Source organism: Aspergillus undulatus (genome assembly GCF_047715775.1).
Source record: "Aspergillus undulatus strain CBS 261.88 unplaced genomic scaffold BDV17scaffold_13, whole genome shotgun sequence".
NCBI lineage: Eukaryota > Fungi > Ascomycota > Eurotiomycetes > Eurotiales > Aspergillaceae > Aspergillus > Aspergillus undulatus.
The window spans coordinates 165826-183033 of NW_027396617.1; the positions used below are offsets into that span (position 1 = coordinate 165826).

General features: G+C 51.0%; 7 protein-coding genes across 7 annotated transcripts; 2 read left to right on the plus strand and 5 right to left on the minus strand.

Annotated features, from left to right (window-relative positions):
* The first annotated feature begins 20 nt into the window (after positions 1 to 20).
* Positions 21 to 1762, plus strand: BDV17DRAFT_258247 (methionyl-tRNA formyltransferase). Its single transcript, XM_073757280.1, has 4 exons — positions 21 to 300; positions 362 to 432; positions 487 to 614; positions 672 to 1762. The coding sequence occupies exons 1-4, from the start codon at positions 42 to 44 to the stop codon at positions 1408 to 1410; spliced, it is 1197 nt and encodes a 398-aa protein (XP_073617482.1). The 5' UTR covers positions 21 to 41; the 3' UTR covers positions 1411 to 1762.
* On the minus strand, positions 1467 to 2923 carry BDV17DRAFT_35658 (SDR family NAD(P)-dependent oxidoreductase). The gene is made up of 10 exons (XM_073764398.1): positions 2829 to 2923; positions 2596 to 2740; positions 2401 to 2487; positions 2281 to 2343; positions 2115 to 2222; positions 2000 to 2051; positions 1864 to 1952; positions 1738 to 1800; positions 1598 to 1676; positions 1467 to 1548 (listed from the first exon to the last, which is right to left on the minus strand). The coding sequence occupies exons 1-10, from the start codon at positions 2876 to 2878 to the stop codon at positions 1523 to 1525; spliced, it is 762 nt and encodes a 253-aa protein (XP_073617483.1). The 5' UTR covers positions 2879 to 2923; the 3' UTR covers positions 1467 to 1522.
* A 248-nt stretch (positions 2924 to 3171) lies between these two features.
* BDV17DRAFT_35682 (glycosyltransferase family protein) lies at positions 3172 to 4377 on the minus strand. Its single transcript, XM_073764399.1, has 2 exons — positions 4075 to 4377; positions 3172 to 4005 (listed from the first exon to the last, which is right to left on the minus strand). Exons 1-2 carry the CDS (start codon positions 4228 to 4230, stop codon positions 3271 to 3273), a joined length of 891 nt encoding a protein of 296 aa, XP_073617484.1. The 5' UTR covers positions 4231 to 4377; the 3' UTR covers positions 3172 to 3270.
* A 136-nt stretch (positions 4378 to 4513) lies between these two features.
* BDV17DRAFT_258253 (uncharacterized protein) lies at positions 4514 to 7793 on the plus strand. Its single transcript, XM_073757281.1, has 3 exons — positions 4514 to 4670; positions 4731 to 5570; positions 5639 to 7793. Exons 1-3 carry the CDS (start codon positions 4545 to 4547, stop codon positions 7313 to 7315), a joined length of 2643 nt encoding a protein of 880 aa, XP_073617485.1. The 5' UTR covers positions 4514 to 4544; the 3' UTR covers positions 7316 to 7793.
* On the minus strand, positions 7774 to 9952 carry BDV17DRAFT_35687 (sugar porter family MFS transporter). Its single transcript, XM_073764400.1, has 6 exons — positions 9742 to 9952; positions 9608 to 9684; positions 9332 to 9556; positions 8295 to 9278; positions 8158 to 8231; positions 7774 to 8093 (listed from the first exon to the last, which is right to left on the minus strand). Exons 1-6 carry the CDS (start codon positions 9835 to 9837, stop codon positions 7972 to 7974), a joined length of 1578 nt encoding a protein of 525 aa, XP_073617486.1. The 5' UTR covers positions 9838 to 9952; the 3' UTR covers positions 7774 to 7971.
* Positions 9953 to 12553: 2601 nt separating this feature from the next.
* Positions 12554 to 13028, minus strand: BDV17DRAFT_258257 (uncharacterized protein). Its single transcript, XM_073757282.1, has one exon. The coding sequence runs from the start codon at positions 13009 to 13011 to the stop codon at positions 12592 to 12594; it is 420 nt and encodes a 139-aa protein (XP_073617487.1). The 5' UTR covers positions 13012 to 13028; the 3' UTR covers positions 12554 to 12591.
* Positions 13029 to 13698: 670 nt separating this feature from the next.
* Positions 13699 to 15690, minus strand: BDV17DRAFT_289506 (glycoside hydrolase family 154 protein; the record flags this gene model as incomplete). Its single annotated transcript, XM_073761678.1, has 2 exons — positions 13699 to 15151; positions 15209 to 15690. 2 exons carry the CDS (start codon positions 15688 to 15690, stop codon positions 13699 to 13701), a joined length of 1935 nt encoding a protein of 644 aa, XP_073617488.1.
* Positions 15691 to 17208: the final 1518 nt, after the last annotated feature.

The following is a 17208-nucleotide window of genomic DNA, read 5'->3' on the forward strand; positions in this document are numbered from 1 at the left end:
GACTGCTCCGGAATAGATCTCTCCCCACAGCTTCGCCAGCCATGATTCTCTCCAGAGGCTCGGGCGCGCTGTGCTCTCATCGCCGAGCCAGCTTCTATGCCTCCTTTAAATTGCGATTTCTATCCACAAAAGCGTACGACCCGCTCCGAATCCTCTTTTGCGGCTCCGATCATTTCAGCATAGCTTCCCTAAAAGCTCTCCACGCCGAGCATGTGCAACATCCCGATCGAATCGCCTCAATTGACGTCGTCTGTAGACCGCCAAAGAAGGTCGGAAGGGGCATGAAGGATATACGAGAAGGTGAGTTAGGCAATATCACTAGTGGTACGGGCTGCTTGTCGCTGATACTGTTCTCTGATAGTTCCAATCAAGGCGGCCGCAACGGAACTCCAACTACCCATCCATGAGATTGATACGTTCACTGGGTGGAGGGTATGCAGAACTTGACTATTGACGGCGGGGACACATACAAACTTACAGCTGTAGGCCCCAGTGAACTTGGGACAACCCATCAATTTGATAGTGGCTGTCTCGTTTGGACTTTTTGTGCCACCGCGGATCCTCAATGGCGCTAAATACGGTGGACTGAATGTTCACCCTTCATTACTCCCAGAGTAAGTATAAGTACAGCACAGCTTTCTGCCAGTGGCTTACTAAGTGCGTAATTTCAGCTTCCGTGGCCCTGCACCACTACATCATACGCTTCTAGCTGGGAGAACGAGGACGGGCGTCACCCTCCAAACACTGCACCTTGAGCGCTTCGATCACGGAGCCATACTTGCCCAAACTCCTTCACCAGGGATTGAGATACCGAACCCCGATTCGTGCCACGTGTCGCAGTTGTTGGATGTTGTCGCCCCCAAGGCCGCAAACATGCTGGTCGAAGGTATTCGACAGGGCTTATTCGTTCCTCCAGTTACGGACGCAGGCTGGTACTCGTCTAAACAGGAAGAACTAATACATGCTGCCAAGATCAAACCAAAAGACAGACATATCGACTGGGCTAACTGGACCTGTGCGGATATCCAACGGAGACACCGGGTGCTTACGGCGCTGTGGAGCAAGTCTTTGGTCTTCGATAAACCAACTGGCCCTAAACCAACTTTCCAGCAGAAAAGGGTCATTCTCAATAAGATCGAAGAGGTGCAACCCATGAAAGGGAGCGAAGCATTTGCCCTTGTGCCCGGACTGCCATTTATCGATGGCGAGCACACAGTCAAGGCTGACTCGGGCAAGGGAGTCTACGTTTTTACCAAAGACGGTAAGCTGATCAGGATCCATCAAATGACAGTGGAAGGACAGCCACTAGCGGATGCGCTTCGAGCCGCCCTTAAGGCTCGGTTGGTCGGCAGCCGCACCTTCTCCTCGCATGATGTGCCGTTTGCTCCATTCCATAACCCTCTTTTTTAAGGAGTCTCAGAGAGAGGATATGTGTAAATTAACATGTACAGCACCACGATACCAATCTAAGCGAATATATATACCCATGACCCATTTTCTTCATGTTCCCATACATCTAGGCTCAATAATTCACCACGAATCCCGAATCTGCAAGGTCAGCTACGTCTCATACGGGAGACCACAGTGAAAAACATACCTATCTGAACTGCCTGTCCTGTCTGCGATGAGTTCTTGGCTAATGATATATATGCATCCGCCGTATCTTCCACCTCGGGCTAGTGATGGTATAGGGCATCAGTACACAATCTCTCAGCAGCTACTGGGACCAGTCCATACCAGAGTATTCAGCGGCGTCTTGTTCTTATACATCTCGATCTTCTCTTGAGGAAACCGCAATCCCTGTGTTTCAGACGTCTTAGCTCAGACGCTTTCTTAAAGTCAGGGTATCGTCGGACTACATACCCATTCTGTCAGAAGAAGACCCGGTAGAACTGCATTGACGCGGACCTTGTTTCCTTGTGTTTGCGCGAGACATTTAGCTAGATGCAAGCCTGTATTATCGTCAGCCATATTCCCTCGGAAGTTGGAAATGACGTACCTGCAGCTTTTGTGACTGAGTATGGCAAGCTGCTTCCCGATGCCGATTTAGCCTGGGTATTATGTTAGCGAACTGGTTCCTTTATTCGTTCCCGGTCTGAAAGTAGGATACTAACCGCCGCCGATGAAGTGAGCAAAAATACACCACCCTCAGCATTAGCTCTGAAAGTAGACAATGCGGCCTTGAAGAGCCATAGATGCCCTTTTACATTGTTGGACCAACACTATAGACTGAATTAGTCGCGCAAACCCTCCAATGAACACTGCAACTTTGTAGCTTACCTTATCCCAGTCTTCCTCGAGCATAGCATCCAGGTCGGCAAAGGGAACGATCTTAGTCCAGCCCTTTCAGCGCATTAGCTTTTTTTTCACGACGATATGGTCTTTCCGGCAGCAACCCACAGCGTTTGAAACAAGGATATCCAATCCCCCAAGTTGCTCAATGGTAGTCTGAACTATCCGTTGACAATCCTCCTGGATACTTGCATCCTAGATTGTGCGAGCACTCGTCAGCCCAGCCATGTTATTGTGCGTATCTCCCAGTACCACCGAGCATATCGAGACAGGATACATCAGACAAGGCAAGACAGAACGTACACCCTGGATAACAATAACCTTAACCTTATACGTCGTCTGGATCTCCGATGCGAGGTTCTCCGCGGCATCTTTGCTAGAGAAGTAGTTAATCGCGATGTTGCTGCCCTCCGCGGCAAATTTCTGGGCGACGAGGGCGCCTAGGCCTCTATATAGTAATGGAATTTGTTAGTATCTGGGGGTGAACTGAGGTTATGAACCGGTGATGATAGAGCTGTAGTGGCGGGACTACGTACCTGGACCCTGCGGTGACAAGGACATTGCGGTTCTGTAAGGAATACGGCATGATGAATCGCTAGGGATAATCTTGAATATAAGAGATCAATTGATGGAGATTGAGTCGAACTGGGCTTCAATATTGGTGATGGAGTGTTTACACGCGGGGTAGACGTGGGGTTGAGCTGGGGTTGGGAGCGAGAACGAGCGCATGTATTTACATGTAATCAAGGGGCAAGAGTAGTTACACAATAGACACAGTGACCTCCAATGCTACAAATAAACACGGAAATATCCGTCGGAGGAATATCTATTGATTGAAGCTATAGCCTATGGGTTGGTCCAGCCGTCCGTTCATTGAATCTCGGAGCCCGCGCCAACCGATAGCGCAAGGAAAAAAAGACCTCGGTTGGAGCGCATGTCATTCAGGCATGAGGTATTTACAGATTGTCTGCCAGAATATCAATCTAGAAGACCGCCAACATATTCAGTCTTCCGCATTCCCCACCACGCCCTTTTTCCCTCAAGCGCAGGCCATTGAACCAGGAACCGATCAGCGAATGGTAACAAAATCTTCCCTGAAAGACTCAATGTTTTCACCCGAGCCCAAGATTCCACAAAGACTGTACGGAGTCGGAATTGTCCAGCCCGCGAAGCTTTTATTCTCATTCTAATCGGAAACGAGTTGACCATGCACCAATGGCTCAGGCGTAGCAGTTTAGCGGCTAGTATTACACAAACCGCTGTCGCAGGGCCATTGGTTAGGATGATATCTGGGTAAGGTGAGGGGAGCTGCGCCTGTGGTTTCTGTTGCTGTTGGTCTGGATGGAGTCCACATAGAGCCAACAGGCAAGACCAGAAAGATAGTATGGTTGTGTAGGGAGCTGTTAAGTAGGATTGATGGACGTGGCGAGCGCGAGGCACCGTAACGATTGCGTAGGATGCTGGTTCTGCACCGCGGTCGAGGAGAGCCGCTTCGAACTCGATTGCCTTTGTAACACTGAAGTTATCGCCCGAGCTTACGATATAGGTGCGGTAGGTGTATCTAGTTGGATCGAGTTGCATGCGCCGGAGCATCGAAAGCATCTCTGCGGTGTGGCCTCCGCTGCCTAGAACGACGAGGAGATGGATTGGGGTGTGCCTCGGACGCCATTTGGGTACTGGAGTATTCTGCGAGATGGCTAAAGCGCTGAGGGACTGTTGCATCCTTGTATTAGCCTGTAAATTCTACGTTGCGAGTGTTGATGGAATTGAGGAACGTCTCACCAGGACTGCCAGAACAGTGCTGACGACTGAGAAGAAGAGAAACAAGGCAGCTATTCCGGGATAAGAAATCTGCGATAGAGCCACAAAGATGAGAAATATGTTCGCGAAATAGAGACTCAAGGCACACAGGCCGAGAGCTAGCTTGAGCGACGCCATGGAAGCGGAAGGACGACGATGCTTTGAGAGTTGGCTGTAAAACACAATGTCGCGGGGAAAGATAGATGAAGTTGCAGTATCGCAGGCATCATGAGGTAGCAAGCAAATGCATAGTGTCGCAAGGCAATCGTCCTGAGACAGTGCTCAATGGTTGTGAATGGGTCAATTGAAGTGTTGCTTTCTCCGCATCGGCCTCGATTCACGTGTTCTGAACTTCTGCCGCTGTTGTCGGAGTTGACTTCGGATTTTAGAGACAATGTTTTCCTCTCCACAACACTTCAGGTCTACATCGCCCACCCGATGTTTTCTACAATATGGCGCCTCTCTTTTCGAAGCGACTAAGCTGCTTCTATTGCGGCCGTCGCTCTGCACCGCTGGGCAAGGGCCCGGTTCGAAAATGGCAATGTAAACATTGCGAGGCTATCAATTACCTTGACGAAGTACGTCACCTAATCTGCTGCGCTTCCCCGCTATACAATCAAAAAACTAATTTCGTCTAGAACGGAGAAATTACAGATCCTCCTACTGCAGAAACAAATCCGAATCCACCAACACCCGCCTCAAAATCCCTTCTCGAGCCTGCTGACCTCGGGCTGACCGGCTCGGACCTGTTCTGTGCCCAGTGTGTTCGCAACCAGCACCTTTTCACCAATGCCCTGGCCTCCTACTTCCCGCCCAGCGATGACCCGAACTACAGTGCGTACGAACGCGAATACCCGAAGTTCCGAAGGAACCTGGAGGAGCGCTATCCTCAAGTTTGCGATAAATGCGAACCTCGAGTAAAAGCGCGCATTCGCCAGGCTGGATACGAGGCAAAGTCGGACCACCTGCGACGGATGATGGACCGGAGTAAAGCAGGAAAGGCGGCGCGAAAAGCAAGACAATGGAATTGGAGGAGTCTACTGGTGTTTTCGGGTGCTCTATGTTACTGGGCTAGTGTTGCGGGCCAACTTGCCTGGGATATGACGAGTGCTCTCCCGGTCGACCGACCGTTGCCAGACGCAGACAATCCCTCGACGTCGCCTTCCTTTGCCTCGCGCTTCAACGAAATGCTACATACGCTGAATCTACCAAGCCATTGCCCGGTTGATCTCGTGCCCTACGCTGGACTGTCACTCGTGGCTGGCATCCTCTCAATATGGTGGAATCCAAAGCTGCGGTTGAAAGTGGAAGGGAGAGGTGGCCGCTTTGTGCGCCTTGGGGAATACTATCAAGTTCAGCTCATTGTTATGGTGGTGCGCTGCGCATTCTGGGCTGTGCTCAGAGACCCTTCGTCGAGTGGCCTCGATGCCACTCTACCACCAGCTTTGCATTCATTCATGATTTTCTTTACGATTTTGGTACGTGAAGCCTTATATACTCCTACGCAAGATATGGTATGAACTCAATTATGCTAATTACTTCCCAGTCTGTGGTCATATCGCGGCGTATAGTTCGCTACGATACCCGCCCGCTGGTAAATTGGTCTGAAGACACTCCAACGGCAACACCCGTCAGAAAAGCAGAAATCTCGCCTCGAGCAACAACAAGTGCAAAACAGCCATTCTACACTCCTCACGAGCACTCTCAGCAAAGAACACCACGCTTCCCTGTTGAGAAGCTGGCCACGCCGCGATCCGCACAGGAAGAGCGTCATGCCCCGACTCCGCCGCCCGAAGTAGACGACATGGACTGGACTCCGTCAATACAACATAATTTGCGACCAGTTTCAACTGCCCATCAAAGGGACCAGCGGAAAGCCACCCTTGCGGGTCCAACTCCATTCTATGGCTCGCTCCCACCTGCGCCAACACCCCCATCGTGGAACTTGCGCATTCAGCCTACGCAGAGACCGAAGCCTATAGATCAAGTTGTCGAACGAAACCCCTTCCACCGCAGCCCGGCTCAGTCTTCAGCCAACTGGGGCCGCCCGGCGGCCTCACCAGATCCTATATTCGCTCCACCAAAGTTCTTCCCAGCAACCGACCATGCTTCAACAGGACTAGAGAATCTCTTCGACCGAGCATTCACCATAAAATCACCGGAGAACGATGAAACCCCTTTGCAGTCACCGCGACAAGCAAGGCCACATACTCGGCCACCGCGGCCTGCAAGTTTGGAAGGGGCTTTTGTATCCCAGTGTGTTCGATTGGGGCTACTGCTCATCTCTCTCACGGCGTGGAGTGGCTCACAGTATGAACTTGTCTCCGTCCGTGGGGACTATATCGAAGTTGCCTCACTAGGATGCGTCAGTCTTCTTGCTGGTTTTGCTCTTCTCGAAAGTGTCAAGCAACCCCTTGCACACTGGAATGGAATGGAACTGCTAGTGTACATCGCAGAACTTACAGCAGCAGTCCACCTAGGAGGCTATCTCCCAGGACTAACCCTTGAACGGCACTACTTTGACAGATACGGAAAGCTTCTTTTGATCTTCATGATTGTTCAAGAGACACTAGCTCTCCTAGCTTTCTACCGCGAGGCACCCACTCACGGTTCAGAACCGTTCCACGAGCAGCAACAGCAACAACATCGACCATCGTCCCCAAGCGACACCATAGTCGACGACTCGCCCAGGTCCGCAAGAAGCAGGCGGTCTACATTCCAGTCCTTGGGCTCCCCCGCCTCAACCGCAGCCCCACCCCTCTCCTTCTCCTCAACAGCAAACGGCTCCAGCTTCATGACCCAACATCACCCATCCGACTCCCAATATCAACCCCAATATCAACTCCCATACTCCCAATTCGACGGCGCCTTCCCCGACCCCTACGCAACCAACCCACCCAAACAAAACCACAGCTTCAGCCTAACGAGCCTCAAATCGCAAGAGTCCGATCAGGACTTTGACGGAGATTCAGACACAGAGACTACAATGACGACTGCCACGGCGACAACTAATAACACAGTCAAGGATATCCGGTACGGAAGGAACAGTACCGTCAACGATACATTTTTCTCGCCGAGGCGCTCGGGACTAGGTCCTGGGTTGGGCAGTTTGAGTCTTGATGATGAACCATCTCAGTCGAAGCGGATGACGAGGAGTCAGTCACAGCGGCTTCAGGGCCAGGCGGGTGGTGCTGGGGCTAGTGTTAGGAGGAGGGTGAGGTAGAGTGGGAGCTTCATTGCTGCTCCTTTCCCTCCGGATTTTCTACTTTTTATTTACGCACCATCTAGCATTGCGCCATTACTTGGTTCCAGTCCCTCGCGTCCGGCGTTCTTCATTCATTCGCATGTAACCCGGAGTCCTGGTCTAATCCGGTCTTCATTACCTCGTTGAGTTTCGAGTTTTATATTTATCGTACACACAGTGTCTCCGTGTTGTTGTTTTCTTTGTCAGGCCGGCGCGTATGAGCGATCTATACGGCGTTCTCGTTTGTCTACTTTTCGTTTGTCGGATGTTCTGGATAGGGTACGGCGCGGTGTTTGGCTCTCACTTTGGCTTTTATCTTGCCTGATGAATAGCATACAGAGTATAGTACTTGATTCAAAGACTTTCATTGGCGCAGGCCAGGGCAAACTCGGGTATCAAGACGCATAAGACAACTATGATTCGACGAAGATTACGAAGGAATATAGCAATGTATAAATAGCAAAGCAATGATTCATTACTGCATACTATCTGGAAGTAACTGATCAAAGTAGCTCCCTTGAACTAATAAGATGCGTCCCGCGTGCCCTCGTAATACACAAGATATTCCAGGACGATTCATTAGAGAGAGAGGGTCAGACAAATAACGTTCAACAACTCACGTTCACTCAAGCTTTTTACGCCGTCTTTTCGATACGAATCTCCTCCTCCTTCTCGACAGGGGTGTCGGAGTGGTCCTTTGTTGTTGTGCTTGTGTGCGTAACACCAAAGAGCTCGTCCATCTTCTCGAGTGAGACACCTGATTGTTTGGTTTGTTAGTAAGATGTGTTGTCGCTACCAAATATAAGATGGAGGTAACTCACCCTTGGTTTCTGGAACGAAGAACCAGACAAAGATAAACATGGAGAAACAGAAACAAGCAAAAATGATGTACGCTCTGTTTGACGTAGCGTTAGTTAAGGGCTTAGTTCAGATTAGGGGCAGGAAAGATCGAACTTACCCATATCCATTCGCACCAACAGTAGCAAGCATGTTCGGGACGGCACGAGCAACGACGAAGTTGAACAGCCACTGTGTAGCGGCAGCAAAGGACACGTTAAGACTGCGGAGACGGATTGTGGGAATCTCAGATGCGTAGATCCAGCAGACTGGTCCCCATCCAAACTGGAAAAAGGCGGCGAAAAGGAAGATACAGACGAGAGCAAAGTAGCCGGCAGGAATGACGGGCTCGCCTTCTACGGGTGGCGCAATGCGAACATACAGGCCGATGTAGAGCATCGCAAGACCCTGGGCAATGGAAGTCCAAAGAAGGGAGCGGCGGCGGCCGAGAGAGTCAGCAACGAAGATGAGGAAGCAGGCGCAGGCCACGACTTTGACGATACCGTAAATGCCAGTAGCAAAAAGGCCGGTGGAGCTTCCAGTAATGCCGAGATTCTCAAAGATCTGAGGGGCGTAGTAGTTGATGGCATTGGTTCCCGTCATTTGTTGACAGATCATGAGGAAGATACTGATAAGGGCACGCTTGCGGTTACCGGGGATAAGCCACATTTCCTTGAGAAGATCGACGAAGCTAGAGCCGCCAACGAGCTGGCGCTCGAAGTCTAGCTGACGGACAATGTCTTGGAACTCGTTCTCGACGTACGGGTGATTCGAGGGAAGGTTGCGGAGGTGGGATAGAGTCGCACGCGTCTCTTCCCAGCGGTCTTGTTTGGCGAGCCACCGCGGGGATTCGTTGCAGAGGAGCATACCAATCAGGAGAAGGATCGCGGGGAGGGCTTGCATGGCCAAGGGAACAAGGTATTGAGCAGCGCCGCTGGTGTGCAGGACGGAGCCGTAGTTGATCCAGAATGCAAGCATAATTCCAATCGTGATGAACAGCTGATACAAACCTGTGAGACCACCACGAATGGCTCGTGGGGCGTTCTCTGAGACATAGAGTGGGTTGACCATAGACGCGAAGCCAACACCAATACCACAGAGGAGACTATATCCAGGATTAGCTCGTCAGTCGACAGCTCCTGGACCAAGAAATCTTACCGCCCAATATACATGGCCTCTAAGTGACCACTAGCTGCGACTTGCATGATGACTCCCAAGATGGCTACGAATGAAGCAACGATCAAGCCCATCTTCCGGCCCCATCTATCAGCGACATAAGATGCAGCCAGAGCGCCGAAGAAACACCCTGCTTGTAGGGTAGACACAATATTGGCGGAGAGATTCGCCTGTCCCGTCTCGCCCAAGTCGTTCAGCCCGTACTTGCTGTTCAAATTGTCAGTGACGAGTAATACAGGTTGAAATGAGGTGACTTACTCCTTGAACGGGTCCATGGTGAGCACACCACCGATGATTCCGGTTTCCACACCGAACAACATACCACCAAAACATGCCTATGCATAAGATCAGTGAGGTGAAAAAGTCAGTGATCTCGAGCAAAGAAATCTCACCGAGCACGCAAGCGCGTATACCCTCCATCCGTAGATCTCAGGGGGATCCGTTTTCATCGCCTCATTGTGGACGAGTCTCTTGAGAAGGAAAGACATGTCTGCGGCTTACACACGTTCTTCTGCAGATATGAGAGGCGAACGCGAGCAAGGAAGATGACGAGGTTCTGCGCTTGTCGAGATTTTATACGTATGCAGTAGCAGATTCTCAGCAACGACAGTTGATCTCTTCGAACACACAAGGGATCCGGCGTAGATAAACAAGAGGTCCTGTTTCAAAATATCCCGACAGGGGTCGGCCCGGGTAGTTATAGGACGCGTAGAGAACCATGCTAGATAACCGACGGGCTAACGATAGCAGTTTCATCCTAACGCCGGTCTTTGATTCAAAGGGCATCATGAGAGACTGCCAGCGGAAAAAAGTGAGCAAGACCGCAAAAACTCGATTCCACGAATCCCATAAACAACGACCCTGGTCACACCAATGTTCAGCCAAACTTGGCATCAAGCCAGAGTTGGACAAGGGTGCGTCCTTGCAAACGAGGGGGATGGCACATCAATTCCCGTCTGGGCATGAGCGAGCGTTGGCCGTGTGGCAGGGACAGTGAGCAAAAAGGAGGTCACGCCGTGATGAGATGGAGCAAATTAGCAGCCGGGGAAACTGTAGAAAGGCCCCACAGAAGCTGGAACGAGGGGCCTTATCATCACGAGGGACCAGTGAGAGTTTGCAGGCTGATACGTTGGAGGACGGAACTAGGGTCTGGGTTGCGGGGTCTGTATGGAACGACGGGGAAAAGGTAAAAGTCAAAGCAGACGAGCAAAGACAATGTGCGGGGAAGCAGCGCGGGCCGCTAGGAGATCTCAGACCCTGGCGAAGTGTGATTGGTGTAGATTTTCTTCATTTAGCCTGACTTGGGCTTAACCTTGGCAGGATTGGCGTGGAAAAAGACCAGCAGTCAATGACCCGGACCAGATCGAGCCTGAACTCGAGCAGAGTCCAAGATCCAATACCTATCCGTACGATATCTCATTTGGGCTCTTCCAAGAGGCGCCACTACCGCGCCAGAGCTGGGTGGCAATCTGAAAGGCTCTCAAGTAACGAGAAGGACATGCCTAGAAACTGCTGGATTTGTGTCCACCACTGAGAGGATAATCTCAGTAGCAAGCATTCTTCATAACTGTGATGAAGTAGAAGATTGATTCCGGCCAAGAACTGTCAGCCAGAGGGCCAAGTCCGGACTGCGAGCAGTAACGCCGGTGGAGGGTTATAGAGCGGTAGGCCTTATATTTGACGCATTGTAGCGGTCCCGGTATTTTGGATAAGAGGAGTTGTTTAGGTGGTGGCCAAACATGGGTCTGGGCAGAGCAAGCGATTGGCGGCAAGCATCAGATGATTTACATGTGACGTGCCTAGGGCTAGGATATCTTTCAATTCTATCTGGCTTGTCGAATCCAGATAGCAATGGAGACATACCGAGTTTGACTCGCTACAGACTCGTTCGAGGTCATCGAAAACATCGAGGTAGCATGTGGCGATGAGAAGAAAATTGCTGGCTGCCAGATGAGTCCTCTCGGTGAGTCCTAGGTGACCGGTCCATGGTCGCTTCATCGCGTGTCGTCCAGGGCACCGAGTAAAGAAACCACGTTGGGGCAACGACTCCACATTGCCGCTGGACGCCTATGTTGACAGATCAGCTTGCTTCTGTTTGATCATGGCAGTTTCCTCTTCGTTGAGCATGATGTGAATCTTCGTGAGGCCAGTACAGTTCAGTGCGTGGTCTCGGGCCCTATCGGGTTTATGGTTTTCATACATTAAGCATTTCGGGCAACGATGCTTGAAGACAGTTGGCGAATCGTGGCTGTTTCCGGCTGCGGTGTTTTGTGTATCAGGGACAATGTTGATAGAGGCAAGAAAGTTGACAAAAGAGTCAAAGTCGCAGTACAGTTTCTCTGTGCCGTGATCGATCACATCTTGACTCGCCGAGGCATCGGTGTTCAGGATAGCTGCGATAAATCGAGCGGTAGATCGGAAGATGGGATCTTGTCAAGAATCTTGGAAACAAGAATTTCGTTGCTGAGGAGCGCGGGGTCGATGGGGAATAGAATCATCAGAATCGTCCACGGGCAAAGAGTGAATCGGCGTCACTGAACCAACAGTGGCAGGCACGCACGGGACTGTAACTGGACATCGAGGTACCTGGCATTGTTGGGCCAGCAGGTGTAAGTATAACCGGATTGTCCATGAGCGTGAGGTAGGCGTCATGACAGCTTGGCTGTTGTCACCAACTAAAAGCTCACTCTGCGTACGCACATCCTGCAATCTGAACGCAGCGACCCTGCACTTCCACCGTGTACTGATGTCAACGCTTAGCACGAGTTTCAAGGGACTGGACTGCAAGGGGATCGTCCTCAGCTTCTTCAGTATTTCGGACATCGTCGATGCGCAAGTTGTATGTCCTTGAGGAACTACAACCAGCATACTTTCGCAAAACTTTTGTTGTGATGCCTGCGGCTAAGGTTTTTGTGGCTCGCACAGGCTGGTGCAGGGCCTGACTGGTATCCCTACAATTACTCCCATTCCAGCGTACTGCCTCACGTAGGTACTGTATGCCAGTGGTACCATGTTGTCATTTTTCACGGGCAGGGTGGGAATGACTGGTGCTTCTGGATTTGTCCAGACCACGCGACCACGTCCGACTGTACAAGCGCAGCAGTACTTACTCGACAGTTATGCCATCAGTATCTTCATAATGCACACTGTGTTCATTGAAGTGTTGAGTAGGCGGACCAATTGCAGAAAATTCGTTGTCATTCTTGGTGTACCGTCTGTCCTTGGTCCACTCAAAGACAATATCAAATCGTAAATCCTGCATCGAGACTGATGAGCGATGATCGATCTTGTCCCTGGAGACAGTCATTGTGATGTGTTTCCATGCTAGGAACATGTGGGATTCCTGACTGTTCCCAAGAATGATCTCGCCTGCGCGACTCCCGGTTGCTCATTGCAGCAAAAATAAGACCAAAAGCAGTGAAAACTGTGCGATCCCAACTTCCAGTTCCATTGTTGATGGCGTATGTAAGCGACCGCTTGGATATTGTCTCGATGACCGCGCAAGTGACCCAGTGCGAATCTTTCCATATCCCTCTGAAAAGTTTGCCATCGATAACCTGACCGTTGAGCATACGCAAGGCTTCCTTCTTCTCAGAATGTGTAAGGTGGAAGTCACGGTGCTTTTGTTGCAGATAGGTTACAACCAAACAGAACGTCCCCATGATGGTTGACCCCGAGGGCAGATCCTTACCGGCGATACGACTCTTCGTGAGGGACACTTGTTCGTAAATGAACCTCTAGACGTGCTTAGAACTAGGTGCCGTGTCGTTTTTGGCGAAGGAGCTCCAGAAGACCTCCCATCTGTTGATTGCAAGTCTCTGGCCCTCCTGGGTGTAGGGTATCGGGCGTCCATCAGACCCAGAATCGGAAGAGTAGGGATCTCCTTCGGTGGCCATCTTGACTATCAAGATAAGCATTAGCAATCGTGTAGAATAGTTTGCGTTTCTGTGATGTGTTTACTTACCTTGGGATGCTAAGCCGACAACTGAATCGTTCCGGATCAGGTACGAAGATGGGATCGATGAAACAACATCCAGACTGAGCAACCATCGGAATAGCAGATATTCGAGAGGGAAGGAGAGCAGAACAAGCACTCGAGGCACCAGCCTAGTGGAGCTGAGGATGAACGAGTGTGGCTTAGCTGTCTTCAACGGAATACAACTGATTTCGAGATGAGATGATGCAGCGGTCAAGTGAGAGAGTGTGGGTGGTAGATGGAGGAGCATTATGGGCAGGGGAGAAGAGGAGGAGCCCAGTCGACCAGCATCCCTCCCTGGAGGTGCCACGCAACGTTTTATATGTGAATAATACATTCTACACACATATCAATTCAAGACCATCAACGAAATTCATCCCTCTACCAGAACCTTCAACCACCCTGGGATAGCCGGGTGTTTCTCCCACCGCTCCAGCCACAGGTTCTGCCAATTTTCGCCATTTCCATGCGCTGGCAAAGCGAACACTGCGGTCACGAACCACGTCTGTGACCCTGCTTTCAGGTCGGAGCCCAGCGAAGGCAACAACGTACGACCATGGATCAGATTCGAGTTTGGGTCTGCGAGAACAATCCTTCCTGCGCGTTTTGAATGCAGCTCCACAATACCAACGGCGCCCGCTGAGGAAACGGTCAATGCATGGTTACTTCCTGCCAACGTACCTTCAGATGACAGATTAGAAGGGTCAGCGAAGGGCTTGAGGATTCTTCCATTGTTGCTTTGACACCCAAATATCGCGAACCCTCCTTCGGATGTTTGAAGGTCCCTGCCAGTACGAACACGATGAGCTCGAGCATGCCAATTGGCACTTCCCTCGACCGGTGGAATTAGGAACGTCTCGACCTCGACGTCTGACCATGGTCTCCACTCCGAGATCAAGACCGGGATGTTCTCGCGATATTCTATGCGGGCATTTTCCACAACCCTTCGCGTCTGCCAGATATCGCCGTCTTCGGAAAGCGCTAGCATGCTATCAGGTGCATGCTGCTCGAGCTGATACCCTCCAGTTGGTACGGAATAGCCGAAAGAGGCACTGTACGCAAACTTGCCGTACTTGGCCTGGATGGCTCTGACTGGATAATGACAAGCCTGTCCTGATGAGAGAAGAAAAGTATGCCCGCCTCTGTGCACTATGATGTGCTTCGGGTACTTCAGAGCCGCAACAGCAGAAAGTGATGGGTATGCTTCTTCTCCAGCTGCCCAAAATGGGTGCGAATCGGGCAACACCAGAGGGACGAAGGACAGACAGCACCAGTATGGCGAACCTGGAGAATTGTAGTTCTCCGTCAGATACATATTCGCGTACGAGTACCCAAGGTTCAACGTCCCGTCGTTGTTGAAGATATCCTCCTGTGTGGCCCACCAACGGAAATGGCGCAAAAGCAACCCTTTCACCATACCCCAAGTCAGCGGCGCCGGAGGCTCGACGTCGGCAAAAGCCAATGCACCCCAGAATCCAACCATTGCAAAGCGGTACGTCATGCTCCTGCCGTAAGGAATCGAACGTCCGTCAGGATCGAAGTAATACACAAAGTCCAGCGCAAACTCTTTGGCGCGTTCCCGATATCTTTCCGCGCGGGGTTGGTCAAAGTCCTCGGCCAATTTGGAATACAATAGCTGCAAGAACTGGATTGCGAATGAACCCGAGTAATAGTCCATCTGGTGGTGCGAGGTGGGACCGTCATTGCTCCACCCTCCACCTACGTGGAAAGTATCCAAATGGTCCATGTCCGCTTCGATGCGAGAAAGTGAGTACGGCGCTCCGTTTCGTCGAAGACCCAGGTTCGCGAATACTCGGAACCACAACCTAAAAGAAATTGCATGAGTAACTTCTGGCATCCAAGCCCCTCAGAGTACGACATACCAGTTGGTATTCGGCATCTCGCGGTCATTCATGGTGGCAAGCCACCTTGCGACATTCCCCTTCTGCTCCTCCGTCAAAGGATCCCAAAAAACATGCGGCGCAACGGACAACGCGAATCCAATCGGACAACACTCCACCATCCTCTGATCCATCGAGTCCATATCACCCCAGTACTCCGGACTCGCGGGGTCCGTCCCCTGTATAAACCCATCACGCCAACGAGAAGCGGCCGCATAGTCTCCACCACCACCGAGCAAGGAAGCTAAGCCCCATAAAGGACGCGCAAACCCCTCAATCTGTGCACCGCCCTCATCAAACCGGGTAGTCGATGATCCGATCTTTACACGACTGCCACCAGGCGTGAAGCGCGGAACGAGAGGGTCGAGGAGTGCCCTACAGGCATCTTGGAGGTCGCTGCGGGTGAGGAAGGGCGACTGACTGAATAATTGGACTGGAGTCTTCCCGTTGGCTTGGACAGACATTGTGAGAGGCGATGAAGTTGGATTATACAGATATCTGGGGAAACGGGGCGGCGTACCCCTCAGTTCGTCCTTCATATATGACTAAATGCTTTTCCATATATCGGGGTTCGGGTCAAAGACCGACGGGTGAGATTGATCGGCGTAATACCCGAAGGGTGGGTGTATAAGACTATGGATAATCGTAAGGGGTTGGCGCGAAGCCATATGTTCTAGGCGCTTGGTAATATTGGATGAGGACTTGAGGCCGTGGACTGCAGCTTCACGAGGCGCCGGGGAGGTTGATAGGTGGAGAGTGATTTCCCACCTGTCAAGGTTGACACTTGGACTGGGTCGCAGAGCAGGCTATTTATTTCCCCGCACAGTTACTCGGCTTGTTCTATTACGGTACGCTACTTAGTTCTACAGGAATGTACATGCCTGGTTTTCAAGATCGCTTGCATTTCCGTGCTTGAAACTAGACCGTTTAGAATGTAGCAGAGATTCCCGCAGGTGTTCCTTCGGCTTCTGCTTGTCAGTCAACCGCTGGAGTTAGGGCTAACATATAATATAGTCCACCCGCACCCGCACCCCACCGTACTCTGTGCCTACACCAGCAAAAAGAAGGTATTGAAGTCAGGAGAGACCTCATCTTTTAGACCATGGACTATCAAGATAAGTTGATTTATTTATTTGATCTTTCAATGAGCATACTACATACAACTAGCACCGCACAAATATTTCCTCAAGGCCCAACGCCCACCACTGCTAGCGCTCATCAGTCTCTCTCAGCCCTCTGTCCTCTGTTCTCTCTATAGAACATTCCCCTACCGGCCTGAATTCCTGTCAATCAGTCCATGGTCCGAAGTTACGGAAAGAAGCCACGGTGCCTTTTACTCACTCACACTAGCAAGTCATTCTAGCTACACCTCAAAAACAGCAGACTACGAACAGATTATATCATACATTAGACACGCCCATTAGTTGGCTTCTTCGCTTATTCTTCTTCATTCTCTGGAGGTTCCCGGTGAAGTATTTCGTTCATCCACATTGACCAAAAGGATTAGCAATCCTTATAGAAAAATGGCGCTCTCAAGCTAAGATTCATGATCTCCATCACCGAATCCCGTATACCGCGATGCGAGTTTGAACACCTCGCCAGGGGTGACATGCCGCCCTGACTGAATTGACACTAATTTCAGAAGAGGTAGATGGTCTCGAGGCTATAAGTTCAGATATCGAATCGTGCCAAAGATTGTGAAGAAGACGTTCGTGACACGCATAGTTTTAATTGACGCCGGAAGTCTCGGGTAGAGCGAACACGGGCCCTGGTCGATCTTAAGGCTTTGAAGGCGCTCGAAATGCTCAAGAGATTCAATATTAGGGCGTATCACAGACGACGGGTACGGCTCCCTTCCTTGCTGCTTCCTGTCAAGAACCGACTCGGTCTGAACCAGAGACTTGTAGTGTGCTGAAATATAGACATGACCTCGACTGCGGTTGCGTAGGGTGGATCGCCCCTGTTTATACCGTACGGACCGA

Coding starts and splice junctions, on each gene's coding strand:
- BDV17DRAFT_258247 (XM_073757280.1), top strand. CDS start 42: ATGATTCTCTCCAGAGGCTCGGGCGCGCTGTGCTCTCATCGCCGAGCC. Junction 433..486: donor ATACGTTCACTGGGTGGAGG/GTATGCAGAACT, acceptor TTACAGCTGTAG/GCCCCAGTGAACTTGGGACA. Junction 615..671: donor CACCCTTCATTACTCCCAGA/GTAAGTATAAGT, acceptor GCGTAATTTCAG/CTTCCGTGGCCCTGCACCAC.
- BDV17DRAFT_35658 (XM_073764398.1), bottom strand. CDS start 2,878: ATGCCGTATTCCTTACAGAACCGCAATGTCCTTGTCACCGCAGGGTCC. Junction 2,488..2,595: donor AGGTTATTGTTATCCAGGGT/GTACGTTCTGTC, acceptor CGCACAATCTAG/GATGCAAGTATCCAGGAGGA. Junction 1,549..1,597: donor AGGACAGGCAGTTCAGATAG/GTATGTTTTTCA, acceptor CTGACCTTGCAG/ATTCGGGATTCGTGGTGAAT.
- BDV17DRAFT_35682 (XM_073764399.1), bottom strand. CDS start 4,230: ATGGCGTCGCTCAAGCTAGCTCTCGGCCTGTGTGCCTTGAGTCTCTAT. Junction 4,006..4,074: donor GCACTGTTCTGGCAGTCCTG/GTGAGACGTTCC, acceptor AGGATGCAACAG/TCCCTCAGCGCTTTAGCCAT.
- BDV17DRAFT_258253 (XM_073757281.1), top strand. CDS start 4,545: ATGGCGCCTCTCTTTTCGAAGCGACTAAGCTGCTTCTATTGCGGCCGT. Junction 4,671..4,730: donor CTATCAATTACCTTGACGAA/GTACGTCACCTA, acceptor AATTTCGTCTAG/AACGGAGAAATTACAGATCC. Junction 5,571..5,638: donor TGATTTTCTTTACGATTTTG/GTACGTGAAGCC, acceptor ATTACTTCCCAG/TCTGTGGTCATATCGCGGCG.
- BDV17DRAFT_35687 (XM_073764400.1), bottom strand. CDS start 9,837: ATGTCTTTCCTTCTCAAGAGACTCGTCCACAATGAGGCGATGAAAACG. Junction 9,279..9,331: donor GAGGCCATGTATATTGGGCG/GTAAGATTTCTT, acceptor TCCTGGATATAG/TCTCCTCTGTGGTATTGGTG. Junction 8,232..8,294: donor GTTGGTGCGAATGGATATGG/GTAAGTTCGATC, acceptor TACGTCAAACAG/AGCGTACATCATTTTTGCTT.
- BDV17DRAFT_258257 (XM_073757282.1), bottom strand. CDS start 13,011: ATGGGGACGTTCTGTTTGGTTGTAACCTATCTGCAACAAAAGCACCGT.